Source organism: Pongo abelii, chromosome 18 (assembly GCF_028885655.2).
Source record: "Pongo abelii isolate AG06213 chromosome 18, NHGRI_mPonAbe1-v2.0_pri, whole genome shotgun sequence".
NCBI classification, from domain to species: Eukaryota; Metazoa; Chordata; class Mammalia; order Primates; family Hominidae; genus Pongo; species Pongo abelii.
This window is the reverse complement of record NC_072003.2, coordinates 67,295,640-67,312,045: the sequence shown is the minus strand read 5'-3', so window position 1 is coordinate 67,312,045 and position 16,406 is coordinate 67,295,640. Positions and strand designations below refer to the sequence as shown.

The window sequence follows — 16,406 nt, the reverse complement described above, 5'->3', positions numbered from 1 at the left end:
GGGATCACAGAGCTGCAGGGACTGGGCACAGCATCCAGGCCACCTGACTCAGGTGAGGAAACTCCAGCCTCAGGAGACTTTCGGATCCACATTGCAGCCTTGCCTGCTCACTGGCATTTTCTTTTTTTTTTTTTTTTTTGAGATGGAGTCTCACCGTGTTGCCCAGGCTGAGTGCAGTGGCGTGAACTTGGCTCACTGCAAGCTCCGCCTCCCAGGTTCATGCCATTCTCCTGCCTCAGCCTCCCGAGCAGTTGGGACTACAGGTGCCTACCACCACACTTGGCTAATTTTTTTGTATTTTTAGTAGAGACGGGGTTTCACCATGTTAGCCAGGATGGTCTCGATCTCCTGACCTGGTGATCCGCCTGCCTCAGCCTCCCAAAGTGCTGGGATTACAGGTGTGAGCCACCGTGCCTGGCCTTCTTTTTTCTTTTGACAGAGTCTCGCTTTGTTGCCTAGGCTGTAGTGCAGTGGCACAATCTCGGCTCACTGCAACCTCTGCCTCCTGGGTTCAAGCGATTCTCCTGCCTCAGCCTCCTGAGTAGCTGGGACTACAGGTGTGCACCACCACTGCAGGTTTTGTGTTTTTAGTAGAGGCAGGGTTTCACCATGTTGACCAGGCTGGTCTTGAACTCCTGACCTCAAGCGATCCTCCTGCATCAGCCTCCCAAAGTGCTAGGATTAGAGGCATAAGCCACTATGCCCGGCCTCACTGGCATTTTCATAGGATGTTTCATGCTTCTGTTCAGGGAAGGAGACCCAGGAGAGCTGGGAGAGGTGGGTCTCCCCTGAAGGTCTGAGGTGCTCAGTCCTTGGTAGGTGAGGCTTTTTTTTGTTTTTGAGACAGAGTCTCACTCTTGTCGCCCAGGTTGGAGTGCAGTGGTGTGATCTCGTCTCACTGCAACCACTGCCTCCCGGGTTCAGGGTTCAAGCGATTCTCCTGCCTCATCTTCCTGAGTAGCTGGGACTACAGGCGCCCACTACCATGCCTGGCTAATTTTTTTTACTTTTAGTAGAGACGGGGTTTCGCATGTTGGCCAGGCTGGTCTTGAACTCCTGACCTCAGGTGATCCACCCGCCTTGGCCTCCCAAAGTGCTGGGATTACAGGCGTGAGCCACCATGCCCGGCCGGTAGATGAAGCTTCTTCCCACCCTTCCCCTGCCCTCCCCAAGTTTCTTCTGTGGCTCTGACCTGCAGCCTTAGTTCCTGGGTGGAATCTGTGCCCAGGTCCAGCAGGAGGAGCTCCTTGCGTAGGTAGTTTTCCAGTTCCTCCAAGTACCGGGGCTTGGCAGTGCGAAAGGGGTGCTGCTGGCAGTTCCTGCAGGGGACAGTGACTGATACGTGGCCAGCACCCCCATGGGGCCCTTGTGCCCTCAGTCTGGGGCAACACACGCCCCTGCCCTGTCTCCTGGCCCAAAGCCTGGCCCATGCCAGCCTACCCACCATGGGACTGACCCTGGCTTACCCTACTCGCTTCTGGTAGTCATCTGAACAGGGTTTTCGATTTTGCAAAATGGTCTGGCCACTGGTGTATGTGGGCCATGGGGACAGGTGCCCACCCATGGAGAACTGACCAGTCTGCAGGGAGGGATAGGTGGGGTTGCCATTGGCAACATTGCTCCCCTTCCTAATGTTTCTCTCCATCTCTCCTCCCCCAGTCCTGACTTTTTTTTTTTTTTTTTGAGACAGTCTTGCTCTGTTGCCCAGGCTAGAGTGCAGTGGCACAATCTTGGCTCACTGCAACCTTCGCCTCCCGGGTTCAAGCTATTCTCTGCCTCAGCCTCCCGAATAGCTGAGATTACAAGCACCCACCACCATGCCCAGCTAATTTTCGTATTTTTAGTAGAGACGGGGTTTCACCATCTTGGCCAGACTGGTCTTGAACTTCTGACCTCGTGATCCACCCACCTTGGCCTCCCAAAGTGCTGGGATTACAGGCGTGAACCACCACGCCTGGCCAGCCCTGATGTGTTTTACAAACATCTCTCAACATGGTTCATAATTAAGACTGTGGGTTCTTGAGTTAGAGAAGACGGGTTAAGTCTCAAATGTCCCTTATTAGCTATGTCACAACTTCTCTGAGCCTTAGTGCTCACGTCTGTAAAATAGGGATGATGGTAGTCTTCGTCACAGTGTATTGATGTGAGGATGCAATGAGAAAGCATAGTCGGGCGCAGTGGCTCACGCCTGTAATTCCCAGCACTTTCAGAGGCTGAGGTGGGTGGATCGCGAGGTCGGGAGATCGAGACTATCCTGGCTAACACGGTGAAACCCCGTCTCTACTAAAAATACAAAAAAATTAGGCCGGGCACGGTGGCTCATGCATGTAATCCCAGCACTTTGAAAGGCCAAGGCGGGTGGATCACGAGGTCAGGGGATCGAGACCTTCCTGGTTTAACACGGTGAAACCCCATCTCTACTAAAAATACAAAAAATTAGCCGGGTGTGGTGTCGGACACCTGTAGTCCCAGCTACTCTGGAGGCTGAGGCAGGAGAATGGCGTGAACCTGGGAGGCGGAGCTTGCAGTGAGCGGAGATCACACCACTGCACTCCATCCAGCCTGAGCAACAGAGCGAGACTCCGTCTCAAAATAAATAAATAAATAAATAAATAATAAAAATACAAAAACAAAATTATCTGGGCGTGGGGTGGGTGCCTGTAGTCCCAGCTACTTGGGAGGCTGAGGCAGAATGGCATGAACCCAGGAGGTGGAGTGTGCAGTGAGCCAAGATCGCGCCACTGCACTCCAGCCTGGCGACAGAGCGAGACTTGGTCTCAAAAAAAAAAAAAAAAAAATTAGCTAGGTGTGGTGGCATGTGCTTATAGTCCCAGCTACTTGGGAGGCTGAGGCAGGAGAATCCCTTGAACCCGGGAAGCAGAGGTTGCGGTGAGCCGAGATCACACCATTGCACTCCAGCCTGGACAACAAGAACAAAACTCTGTCTCAAAAAAAAAAAAAAAAAAAAAAAAAGAGGGAAAGCATAATGTGTGCTTTACATGGACCCTGGTACTTGCTAGGAACTCAGTAAAGATTAGCCATTCTGGCCGGGCACAGTGGCTCATGCCTGTAATCCCAGCAGTTTGGGAGGCCACGGTGTGCGACTTTTAGCACTTTGAGGCCAAGGTGGGCAGATCACTTGAGGTCAGGAATTTGAGACCAGCCTGGCCACCATGGTGAAACTCCATCTCTACTAAAAATACAAAAATTAGCCAGGCATGGTGGTGCGCGCCTGTATTCCCAGCTACTCAGGAGGCTAAGGCAGGAGAATCGCTTGAACTCGGGAGGCAGAGGTTGCAGTGAGCTGGGATCGACCCATTGCACTCCAGCCGCGGGGACAAGAGTGAAACTCCATCTCAGAAAAAAAAAAAAGACTATCAAAATGGATGTAATTATTTATGTATGTATGTTTATATGTATGTATGTATTTATTTATTTGAGATGGAGTCACACTCTGTTGCCCAGGCTGGAGTGCAGTAGGGCGATCTCGGCTCACTGCAGCTCTGCCTCTTGAGTTCAAGCGATTCTCCTGCCTCAGATTCCCGAGTAGCTGGCCTGCCACCACGCCCGGTTCTTTTGTATTTTTAGTAGAGATTACAAGTGTGAGCCACTGCGCCCAGCTCACACCTGATTCCCAGCACTTTGGGAGGTGGAGGCAGGTGGATAACCTGAGGCCAGGAATTTGAGACCAGCCTGGCCAACATGTTGAAACCCCGTCTCTACTAAAGATACAAAAATTAGCCAGGCCTGGTGGTGCACGCCTGTAATCCCAGCTATTCCAGAGGCAGAGGCAGAAGAATTGCTTGAACCCTGGAGGCAGAGGCTACAGTGAGCAGAGATGGCACGACTGTACTCTAGTCTGGGCGACAGAGAGAGACTCTGTCTCAAAAAAAAAAAAAGAGATAGGGTCTCACTATGTTGCCCACGCTGGGCTTCTCGAACTCTCCTAGGATCAAGAGATCCTCCTACCTTGTCCTCCCAAAGTGCTGGGATTACAGGCTTGAGTCACAATGCCCAGCCTAATTTTTATAAAAGCACAAAATAACCCTGGAAGACACCTGGGAGTTTATTTTTTATTTTTTTCTTAGAGACAGGGTCTTACTCTGTCACCCAGGCTGGAGTGCAATGACCCAATAACACCTCACAGTAACTACAAACTCCCGGGCTCAAGAGATCCTCCCACCTCAGTCTCCCGAGTAGCTAGGACTACATGGGCACAACACCACTCCTGGTTAATTTAAAAAATCTTTTTCGTAGATATGAAATCTCCCTGTGTTGCCAGGCTGGTCTCAAACTCCTGGTCTCAAGCAGTCTTCCTTCTTTGGCCTCCCAAAGTGTTAGGATTACAGGTGTGAGCCAGCCTTGTTTTTCAGAATTTTATTTATTTATTTATTTTGAGACTGAGTCTCGCTCTGTCACCCAGGCTGGAGTGCAGTGGCAGAATCTCTGCTCACTGCAGCCTCCACCTCCTGGGTTCAAGTGATTCTCCTGCCTCAGCCTCCCGAGTAGCCGGAATTACAGGCGCATGCCACCACGCCCAGCTAATTTTTGTATTTTTAGTAGAGATGGGGTTTCACCATGTTGGCCAGGCTGGTCTTGAACTCCTGACCTAGTGATCTGCCCGCCTCAGCCTCCCAAAATGCTGGGATTACAGGTGTGAGCCACTGCGCCCGGCCCAGACTTTTATTTTTTATTGTTTGTTTTTATTTATTCACTTATTTTGAGACACAGCCTCACTCTGTTGCCCAGGCTGGAGCGCAGTGGCACGATCTTGGCTCACTGCAACCTCCACCTCCCGAGTTCAAGCAATTCTCCTGCCTCAGCCTCCCGAAGAACTGGGACTACAGGCACGCACCACCACGCCCGGCTAATTTTGTATTTTTAGTAGAAATGGGGTTTCACCATGTTGCCCAGGCTGGTCTCGAACCCCTGACCTCAGGTGATCCACCCACTTCGGCCTCCCAAAGTGCTGGGATTACAGGCGTGAGCCACCGCGCCCTGCCGTTTTTCAGACTTGTAAAAGACCAGTCCTTGGCCGGGCGCGGTGGCTTTCGCCTGTAATCCCAGCACTTCGGGAGGCCAAGGCGGGCAAATCTCGAGGTCAGGAGACCGAGACCATCCTGGCTAACACGGTGAAACCTCGTCTCTACTGAAAACGCAAAAAAATGGCCGGGCTTGGTGGCTCACGCCTGTAATCCCAGCACTTTGGGAGGCCGAGGCGGTGGATCACGAGGTGAGGAGATCGAGACCACGGTGAAACCCCGTCTCTAAAAATACAAAAAAAATTAGCCGGGCGCGGTGGCGGGCGCCTGTAGTCCCAGCTACTCAGGAGGCTGAGGCAGGAGAATGGCGTGAACCCGGGAGGCAGAGCTTGCAGTGAGCCGAGATCGCGCCACTGCACTCCAACCTGGGCGACAGAGCAAGACTCTGTCTCAAAAAAACAAACAAAAAAAAACCGCAAAAAATTAGCCAGATGTGGTGACACGTGCCTGTAGTCCCAGCTACTCAGGAGGCTGAGAAAGGAGAATCGCTTGAACCTGGGAGGCGGAGGTTGCAGTGAGCCAAGATTGTGCCACTGCGCTCCAGCCTGGGCGAGGAGCGAGGCTCCGTCTCAAAAAATAAATTAATTAATTAGTATAAAAAAAAAAGACCAGTCCTCGTGTTCTGTATACTGTTTCTACCGAGAGAAAATGTGGCTACCCTCCTTTGCTTGCAGAGGCGAGTGGAAGCTGGAGAACCAGCTGCCAGGGCCGCGTCTTGGCTAGGTTATTAACAGCTGAGGGATCTCCGCCCGGGTGGCTGGAACGCAGTGCTCCCCGGCGCTCCGTGCTCTCTGCTTCCCCCTGTAGGTAAAAACGGGAAGGCGGCCCCGGAGGGACGGCGGGAGGGAACACTGCCCCCTGGTGGTTGATGCCGCGCAAAAGAAAGTGAGAATGAAAAAGCCTGGCCCGCAGAAAGTGGCAGCTGAGAAGGCTGCCCGGGAGCCTCAGAGCTCTCCGCTAGTCATCAGGTCTTTTGGGCTGCGCTTGGTCTCTGCGAATAATCCATACTGACCACCCCTTTCTCCTCCCTGGAGTCACTCCCGCAGGGGTGTTGGGAGTCCCCAGCCCCACAAAGTGTGTGGCCCATGTGTTTCCAAATTCCCCACGAGGGTCATGGTCACAGAAGGAAAACCACCATACAGACCATGCCGTTCCCCTGTGAGCCAGAGCTGTAAGTTTACTCAAATGTGTTTTTTATTTTATGAGATTTGGACAATGGCTATTTGCTGATTAATAACAATCCTATGATCATATCAACAAGAGCCCAAAAGTACTTAATAAGACAGCATTGGGGCCAGGTACAGTGGCTCACGCCTGTAATCCCAGCACTTTGGGAGGCCGAGGCGGGCGGATCACAAGGTCAGGAGATCGAGACCATCCTGGCCAACACGGTGAAATCCCATCTCTACTAAAAATACAAAAAAATTAGCCAGGCGTGTTGGCGGGTGTCTGTCCCAGCTACTGGGGAGGCTGAGGCAGGAGAATGGGGTGAGCCCGGGAGGCGGAGCTTGCAGTGAGCCGAGATTGCGTCACTTTACTCCAGCCTGGGTGACAGAGCGAGATTCCATCTCAAAAAAAAAAAAAAAAAAAAAGCCAGGTGTGGTGGTGTGCGCCTGTAATCCCAGCTACTCAGGAGGCTGAGGTAGGATAATCACTTGAACCTGGGAGGCGGAGGTTGCAGTGAGCCGAGATCGCGCCACTGTACTCCTTCCTGGGTGACAGAGCAAGACTCCATCTCAAAAAAAAAATTTAAAAATTAAAAAAAAACAGTATTGAGCTCGGTATGGTGGCTCACACCTGTAATCCTAGTGCTTTGGGAGGCCAAGGTAGGAGGATAGCTTGAGCACAGGAGCTCAAGACCAGCTTGGGCAACATAGTTAGACTCTGCCTCTACAAAAAATACAAAAAATAGCCAGGTGTGGTGGCGCACTCCTGTAGTCTCAGCTACTCAGGAGGCTGAGTGGGAGGATTGGTTCAGTATGGGAGGTGGAGTCTGCAGTGAGCTGTGTTTGTGCCACTGCACTCCAGCCAGAGTGTCAGAGCAAAACTCTGTCCCCCCTGCCAAAAAAATTAGCTGGGTGTGGTGGCATGTGCCTGTAGTTCCAGCTACTTGGGAGGGTGAGGAGGGAGGATCACTTGAGCCCAGGCATTTGAGACTGCAGCGAGCCATAATTGCACCACTGCACCCTGACAGGCAAAAGCCTGTCTCAAAAAAAAAAAGACGGCATTCTTTTTTTTTTTTTTTTGAGATGTAGTCTTGCTCTGTTGTCCAGGCTGGAGTGCAGTGGTGTGATCACGGCTCACTGCAACCTCCACATCCTGGGTTCAAGCGATTCTCGTGCCTCAGTCTCCTGAGTAGCTGGGACTACAGATGCACCACCATGCATGGCTAACTTTTATATTTTTAGTAGATATGGGGTTTCGCCATGTTGGCCAAGCTGGTCAAACTCCTGACCTCAGGTGATCTGCCTGCCTTGGCCTCCCAGAGTACTGGGTAATTATAGGCATGAGTCACTGCCTAAATTAAAAAAAAATAATTTTTTTTAATTTAAATTTCATTTCTCTTCTGATACCTTTGGTACAGCATTCATTTTTATATACAAACTTTAAAAAAGAGGAGTGGCGGAGAGATCCGGAGTGAACATGGTAGAGACGCATCTATTTCCTCCTGCCTTCACACACCTACTCAGCAATTATGGAGCTATCAACATTTGGCAGACATTCAGGTAGCCTGTTAGATTCTAGGGCCATAAAGACAGAAAGATACAGTCACAGCCTTGAAGGACCTTGGCAGATCTGGTGTGACCGTCCCAGTAGGTAGCACAGTGCCTGGTGTGTTGGTGGGAGGGGTGAGAAGTGACGTCCGCTGCAGAATGCTGAGCTGCACGGGAGGGATGTCTGTGGGCAGAGGCGAGTTCTCTCTCTGCCTAGGGAGATCCAGGAAGGCTTTTCAGATGAGGAGCAGGCAGCCAGTGTACACCCTTCTCCCCAAAGCCTGGTGGGCCTGGCCTCTCTGAGCCACACTCTCTGACTGAGAAGAAGCCACTCTGGTGGGCATGTTTCAGGTGGGCATGTTTCAGGTGGGTGGTACTATTGGGTTGCAGGAAGGGAGACGGATAGGGTCTGGGGGCTGACATTTGGGGTTCCAAAACAACACTGTCACTAACCAGTGTCCTTCGTTTCTGAAGAAGCTTGCGATTCTGGGTGCTCTTGTCTTCTGTGAGAAAGGATTCGTCTATGGTCACTCCTGAAGGCCGTGGCTGTAATCTGCACAGAGAAGAGAAAGCTGATGGTGGGTGACAGAGTCCAGAGTGGGAAGAGAACCCCCATCCTTCCTAGATCCACAAGGCATAGCCGTCTCCCCGAGCCGGGCTCTGGGTCTTCCCAGTGCTGCCTCCGGATTCCCAGAGAAACTGCCAAGCAAGTCCCTGGCCTTGGTTCCAAACCATTTGCTTACATTCCCAAAAACATTATTTTCATCACCAAAATTTCACCAACTACTGCAGCAGCAGGACATCCTCCCCATGAACCCAGAGAACCCCATGGGCCTATACTTCCGTTCAGTGTTCAACTGTGGCTGTGATATTGGTTTCACGTACACAACTCTGGCACACTCTGGGGCTGTGATACAAAGGGCAGGTGCTGTAGGACAAGAAGCACAGGGTCTGGGGTCCAGGATCTGGGGTGTGAGTCTGAATCCTGCACTTACTTGTGGCTGATAGGGTCTAAGGGCTGACATGGGGTTCTAATAGGACCACCCTCAAGCAAGTCATTTAATATTTCTCAGCCTGGTTTCTTCACAAAGAAGGGGGGAGAACTCTTTTTTTTTTTTTTTTTTTTTTGAGACGGAATCTTACCCTGTCACCCAGGCTGGAGTGCAGTGGTGCGATCTCGGCCCACTGCAACCTTCATCTCATGGGTTCAAGCAATTCTCTGTCTCAGCATCCTGAGTAGCTGGGATTACAGGCAGCTGCCACCACGCATGGATAATTTTTGTATTTTCAGTAGAGACAGGGTTTCACCATGTTGGCCAGGCTAGTCTTGAATTCCTGATCTCATGATCCACCTGCCTTGGCCTCCCAAAGTGCTGGGATTACAGGCATGAGCCACTGCGCCCGGCCAGAGACAACTCTTGCTTTGCCTATCTTACATAGTTGTGAAATTTATTTTATTAATTTATTTATTTTGAGACGCAGTCTCACTCTGTCACCCAGGGTAGAGTGCAGTGGCGCCATCTCAGCTCACTGCAACCTCCACCTCCTGGGTTCAAGCAATTTCCCTTCCTCAGCTTCCTGAGTAGCGGGGACTACAGGCCCCTGCCACCATGCCCAGCTAATTTTTGTATTTTTAGTAGAGATGGGGTTTTACCATGTTGGCCAGGCTGGTCTTGAACACCTGACCTCAAATGATCCACCCACGTCCGCCTCCCAAACTGCTGGGATTACAGGCATGAGCCACCGCGACCGGCCTGAAGTTTAAAAAAGAATTAGCTGGGTGTGGTGGCGGGTGCCTCTAATTCCAGCTACTCAAGGGGTTGAGGCAGAAGAATCACTTGAATCTGGGAGGCGGAGGTTGCAGTGAGCCGAGATCGCACCACTGCACTCCAGCCTGGGTGACAGAGTAAAACTCTGTCTGAAAGCAAAACAAAAAAAATTAGATGTGCATCTGGGCGTGGTAGCTCGTGTCTGTAATCCCAGCACTTTGGGAAGCCAAGGCGGGCAGATTGCTTGAGCCCAGGAGTTCGAGACGAGCCTAAGCAACATAGTGAGACTTTGCCTCTATTTTTATTTATTTATTTATTTATTTATTTATTTATTTTTATTTCTGGTTTCAAACTCCTGACCTCAGGTGATCCGCCTGCCTTGGCCTCCCAAAGTGCTGGGATTACAGGCGTGAGCCACTGTACCCAGCCAATTTTTTTTTCTTTTTTTTTTTTTTGAGACAGAGTCTGACTCTATTGCCCAGGCTGGAGTGCAATGGCGTGATCTCGGCTCACTGCAGCCTCCGACTCCCAGGTTCAAGCAATTCTCCTGCCTCAGCCTCCTGAGTAGCTGGGACTACAGGTGCAGACTACCTTGCCTGGCTAATTTTTGTATTTTTAGTAGAGATGGGTTTCACCATGTTGGCCAGGATGGTCTCGATCTCCTGACCTCGTGATCTGCCCACCTCGGCCTTACAAAGTGCTGGGATTACAGGTGTGAACCACCGTGCCCGGCCTTTTTTTTTTTTAATAAATAAAAAAATGAGATATGCAAAATACCATGTAAACAGCAATGAACTGCATAGATGTTCATTATGACAGTAGAACAGGAAAAGCCTCTTAGAACAGCCATCCTAGGAAGGCATTTGGGGACCAACAGGGAGGGCTACTGTGGGCAAGCAGGCTCAGGTGGAACAAAAGGAAGAAGTAATTCCAACAATCCATGGGGTGGGGGTGTGTGATTTATGTTGCCAGATAGATCTTGTGTTCACTCCTCTTGCTTGCTGGTGATTTTGGGCATGCCGCTTAATATCTCTGAACCTCGGTGTCTTTGCTCTTAAAAGTAGGATTAGGACTACCCAAACTCCAGGGAAGCTGAGAGCCCTAATGTGAACCCAGTTGAGAAACTGCCCTGTAATGCTCCTCAGCTATAGTCCATGGAGTGGTAATATTCCAAACCCTAGTCCTCTATTGCTTCTCAACATTGGACAAGTGTGAGCAAAACACATAGAGTAAGCAGTCAGTGAGGAGAAGGAAGAGTGTCTGCCCAGATGAGTTTGGGTGTGAGACAGTCTTGGAGACCAACAAGATACAACACATCAACCCCAAGTGCTCACTGGGTTAAATCAATACCTTCTTATCAAGACTAATCTATTATTTGCCGGGTGTGGTGGCTCAAGCCTGTAATCCCAGCACTTTGGGAGGTAGAGGTGGGCAAATCACGAGGTCAGGAGTTCAAGACCAGCCTGGCCAACATAGTGAAACCCTGTCTCTACTAAAAAAATACAAAAATTAGCCAGGTGTGGTGGCGGGCCCATGTAGTCCCAGCTACTCGGGAGGCTGAGGCAGGAGAATCTCTTGAACCCAGGAGTCAGAGGTTGTAGTGAGCCGAGATGGAGCCACTGCACTACAGCCTGGGCAACACAGAGAGACTCTGTCTCAAAAAAAAAAAAAATAATAATAATAATAATTAATTCTCCAAACTCTGTTCTTGCTCATGCTGGAACCACCAGGAAAGGCAAGGTAAGCAAGAAAATTGGGGAATTCTATAAATTCTGAGAAGCTGTTGAATGGAAAAGTTCAGTAGGTAACAGACGTTGTTAGTTTTGAATATCAAAGGAGACAACATTATAAAACAGACTTAAAACAAGGCAAACCAAACACCTGCTAGGGCCTGTACACTTATCCAAAAAGCTTAGGATGCTTGAGCTGGGTGTGGTGGCTCACGCCTGTAATCCCAGCACTTTGGCAGGCCAAGGTGGACAGATCATGAGGTCAGGAGATCGAGACCATCCTGGCTAACACGGTGAAACCCTGTCTACTAAAAATACAAAAAATTAGCCAGGCGTGGTGGCACACGCCTATAGTCCCAGCTACTCGGGAGGCTGGGGCAGGAGAATAGCTTGAACCCAGGAGGCAGAGGTTGCAGTGAGCTGAGATCATGCCACTGCACTCCAGCCTGGGCAACAGAGCGAGACAGTCCATTTCAAAAAAAAAAAAAAAGGCTTAAGATGTATTATGTTAAATATTTTATGGTAACCCTCAGAGGGGAATGGGAAACATTTATATTTCTACCTCAAAGCTGGACCAAACTCAGTTATTTATTTATTTATTTATTTATTTATTTATTTATTTATTTTGAGACGTAGTCTGGCTCTGTTGCCCAGGCCGGAGTGCAGTAGCATGATCTTGGCTCACTGCAACCTCTGCCTCCCGGGCTCAAGTGATTCTCCTGCCTCAGCCTCCCGAGTAGCTGGGATTACAGGTGAGCACCACCACGCCTGGCTAATTTTTGTATTTTTAGTAGAGATGGGGTTTCACCATGTTTGTCAGGCTGGTCTAGAACTCCTGACCTCATGATCTGCCCACCTTCGCCTCCCAAAGTGCTGGGATTACAGACATGAGCCACTGCACCCGGCCTCAAGCTCTGTTATTTAAGTGGTAGTAGGCAGTGGGTTTGTCAGGGGTGTATCTTGGTATTCAGTGAACGCAAGCTGCTGAGTTCCATCCATCAAGTGCCAGGGTTATGAGGGTGAAAGGAGAAAAGCCAATAGGGAGGAGAAACCTGCCCCAGGAAAATGCACAATTCGAAGGTCCCTTGCAGAGGGTCCTGATGACATGTTCCACAGTGCTAAGGTCTAGGCTATCCATCATGCTGTCCCTCTTTAAAGGGAAAGGATGAGGACACCCACGGTGTCTCTAAGAGAAACAGTCAGTCTGGCCCAACATCACTAAATACTGGTGAATAAGGAATATGGTAGATTAATGATGTTTGCATTTTTTAAAATTTTATTTATTTACTATTTTTTGAGACAGGGTCTCACTCTCTTGCCCAGACTGGAGTGCAGTGGCCCGATCTCAGCTCACTGCAACCTCCGCCTCCCAGGTTGAAGCAGTTCTCCTGCCTCAGCCTCCCGAGTAGCTGGGATTACAGGTGCATGCCACTACCGCCTGGCTAGTTTTTGTATTTTTAGTAGAGAAGGGGTTTCACTATGTTGGCCAGGCTGGTCTTAAACTCCTGACCTCAAATGATGCACCCACCTCAGACTCCTAAAGTGCTGGGATTACAAGCATGAGCCACTGCTCCCGGCCTGTATTATTTATTTATTTATTTATTTATTTATTTATTTATTTGAGACGGAGTCTTGCTGTGTCTCCCAGGCAGCTGGAATGCAGTGGCGAGATCTCAGCTCACTGCAACCTCCTCCTCCTGGGTTCAAGCGATTCTCGTGCCTCAGCCTCCGGAATAGCTGGGATTACAGGCGCAAGTCACCATGCCTGGCTGATTTTCTTTTTTTTTTTTTGAGACGGAGTTTCGCTCTGCTGCCAGGCTGGAGTGCAGTGGCATGATCTCGGCTCACTGCAACCTCCACCTCCTGGGTTCAAGCGATTCTCCTGCCTCAGCCTCCTGAGTAGTTGGGACTACAGGTGCAAGCCACCACACCCGGCTAATTTTTGTATTTTTAGTAGAGACGAGGTTTTACCATGTTGGCCAGGATGGTCTCGATCTCTTGACTCCGTGATCCGCCCACCTTGGCCTCCCAAAGTGCTGGGATTACAGGTGTGAGCCACTGCACCTGGCCAATATTTTGTATTGCTATTAGAAACAGGGTTTTTGCCATATTGTCTAGCCTGGTCTTGAACTCCTGAGCTCAGGCAATCTGCTCTGCCTTGGCCTCCCAAAGTAATAGGATTATAGGGGTGAGCCACCGTGCCTGGTTGTGCTTTTTTTTTTTTTTTTTTTTTTTTTGAGACGGAGTCTCGCTCTGTCACCCAGGCTGGAGTGCAGTGGCGAGATCTTGGCTCACTGCAAGCTCCGCCTCCCGGGTTCACGCCATTCTCCTGCCTCAGCCTCCTGAGTAGCTAGGACTATAGGCACCTGCCACCACGCCCGGCTAATTTTTTTTTGTATTTTTAGTAGAGATGGGGTTTCACCATGTTAGCCAGGATGGTCTCGATCTCCTGACCTCGTGATTCACCCACCTCGGCCTCCCAAAGTGCTGGGATTACAGGCGTGAGCCACCACGCCCAGCCATTTTTTTTTTTTTTTGAGACGGAGTCTCGCTCTGTCACCCAGGCTGGAGTGCAGTGGCATGATCTCGGCTCACTGCAACGTCTGCCTCCCGGGTTCATGCCATTCTCCTGCCTCAGCCTCCCGAGTAGCTGGGACTACAGGCGCCCGCCACCACACCCGGCTAATTTTTTTCTATTTTCAGTAGAGACGGGGTTTCACCGTTTTAGCCAGGATGGTCTCGAACTCCTGACCTTGTGATCCTCCCGCCTTGGCTTCCCAAAGTGCTGGGATTACAGGTATGAACCACCGCGCCCGGCGTTTTTTGTTTTGTTTTTTTTTAATAGACAGGGTCTTGCTTTGTTGCTCAGGCTACAGGGCACTAGTGCGATCACAGCTCACTGCACTCTCTCGAACTCCTGGGTTCAAGTAATCCTCCTGCCTCAGCCTCCTGAGTAGCTGAAATTATTATTATTATTATTATTATTTGTAGGGACTGGGTCTTACTATGTTTCCCAGGCTGGTCTTGAACTCCTTACCTCAAGTGATCCTCCCACCTTGGCCTCCCAGAGTATTGGGATTACAGGCATGAGCCGTCATGACCAGCCCTGTGCTTCTTTCTTAAAATGGATGGGGATTCTCTTTCTGGGTCTGCTTCATATCCTTTTCATAGAGAATGGCAGTTTACTAAATTATTCCTGTGCTGGGTAACAATTCTGTTTCTCTCTCTCTCTTTTCTTTTTCCTTTTTTTTTTTTTGAGACGGAGTCTCACTCTGTCGCCCAGGCTAGAGTGCAGTGGTATGATCTTGGCTCACTGCAACCTCTGCCCTCTGCCTCCCTGATTCAAGCGATTCTCCTGCCTCAGCCTCCCAAGTAGCTGGGATTACAGGTGCCCGCCACCATGCCTAGCTAATTTTTTTTTTTTTTGAGACGTTGTCTCGCTCTGTTGCTGAGGCTGAAGTACAGTGGCAGAATCTCTGCTCACTGCAAGCTCCGCCTTCCAGGTTCACGCCATTCTCCTGCCTTAGCCTCCTGAGTAGCTGGGACTACAGGCGCCCACCATCACGCCCGGCTAATTTTTTGTATTTTGTAGAGACCGGGTTTCACCATGTTAGCCAGGATGGTCTCGATCTCCTGACCTGGTGATTCCCCTGCCTCCGCCTCTCAAAGTGCTGGGATTATAGGCGTGAGCCACTGTGCCCGGCCTCTTAGGGACTTTCGTAGGCTTTTCTCTGTCAAGGCAGCAGACCCTGAAGGATGAGAGTTTAGGTGGGATTGGGTGGTGTTTTTTTTTTTTTTCTTCCACTGGGAATGAGTAGAATGGGGGACACTACATTCATTCAACACTTACTGGGTGCCTATTACATACAAGAGCTGTGTCAAGAGCTTCACATATTCTGCCTAAATGTTCCCAACAATGTTTGTGGGGTGGACTGTATCATTCCCATGTTTGAGATATATAAGCTGAGGCCTGGAACTTGAAGGGTCTTCTCTGAAGTCCCAAAACTAGAAAACGATTTAGCCAAAATTTTTGTTTTAATCCGTATATATGGCTCTCCAGGCTGATGGAGCTGGTCATATTTTGCAGTACCCAGAGGCTATATATACATCTGAGTACAGGCAGAAGCTACCCAGAGGATGATCTCTCCAGGCTTCTAAAGTATTTCTTTACTTGTACAATGGTAATATTACTATTTTATACAGTTGTTGTGAGGACTAAATATGGTACGTAGGCCGGGTGTGGGGGTTCACGCTTGTAATCCCAGTTTGAGAGGTCGAAGTGGGAGGGTCGCTTGAGTCTAGGAGTTCGAAACCAGCCTGGGCAACGTGGTGAAACCTCGTCTCTACAAAAAACAAACGAATAAAGAAACACCCAAAAATCAGCCGAGCGTGGTGGCGCATGCCTGTAGTCCCAGCTACTTGGGAGGCTGAGGTAGAAGGATCGCTTGAGCCCGGGAGGTCGAGGCTGCAGTGAGCCGTAGTAGTGCCACTGCACTCCAGCCTGGGCGACAGAGCGAGATCTTGTCTCAAAAATAAAATATTTTAAAATGTGGTATATAAAGCATTTGGCATATAGTACATTCAATACAAGCTGGTTGTTACTAGTAATGATAAAGTGCGCCTGCCCTTTTGCTAGCATGTAACGTCTTCACTGGGCTAAATCAGCCTGATTCCAACCGTTCCTGCAACCATTGACTCTGTGGTGCTGGAGCCCTAGATCAATGGTCAGAGGCCAGCAGGAGGTGCAGAAGTCCGGATCAAGTGCCATTTCCCTCTCTAGAAGTACTCAAACCCTCCTCTCTGCCCTCATCCCTGCCAGCGCGTACCTCGACGCGGACGAGAAGCTGTGGTACCGCGACTGCTGGCAGGCCATGACCCACGGGCAGGCGGGCAATCAGCACCCGCGGCCTGGGAAGCTGTGGTAGTGTACAGCCCGTCGCCATGGCGACCAGGCCCCAGAGGCCCCCGCGGCGAGGGCGGAGTCAGGGATGCGCCACGCCCCCGAGCCTAGCTCCCGCGGGCTGGGAGGAGGATAAAGTAGCACAGGTGGACTGGGACCCGGCAGCGGGTGCCCTGAGAGTCAATCACTACAGACCATTTGACCCCAGGTACCAGAACCGAGGCAGGGGGCTGAACAGAGGCCATGGGGAG

The 16,406-nt window shown here is 50.3% G+C and overlaps 1 protein-coding gene across 12 annotated transcripts in view; it reads right to left on the bottom strand.

Annotated features, from left to right (window-relative positions):
• TSNAXIP1 (translin associated factor X interacting protein 1) overlaps positions 1-16,406 on the bottom strand; it is a 25,769-nt gene extending 9,363 nt beyond the window's left edge. For 6 of the 12 annotated variants that reach the window (XM_054534991.1, XM_054534989.1, XM_054534990.1 and 3 more), the window contains exons 1-5: positions 16,082-16,242; positions 8,210-8,309; positions 7,829-7,969; positions 1,467-1,579; positions 1,193-1,319 (exon numbers count right to left, since the gene is read on the bottom strand). In XM_054534991.1, coding sequence (XP_054390966.1) covers positions 1,193-1,319; positions 1,467-1,579; positions 7,829-7,969; positions 8,210-8,309; positions 16,082-16,128 — 528 coding nt within the window. In that variant the 5' untranslated portion in view covers positions 16,129-16,242. Of the gene's footprint in view, positions 1-1,192; positions 1,320-1,466; positions 1,580-7,828; positions 7,970-8,209; positions 8,310-16,081 lie in introns of all 12 variants that reach the window. The other 6 variants (XM_054534997.1, XM_054534995.1, XM_024233734.2 and 3 more) reach the window with 5 other exon arrangements.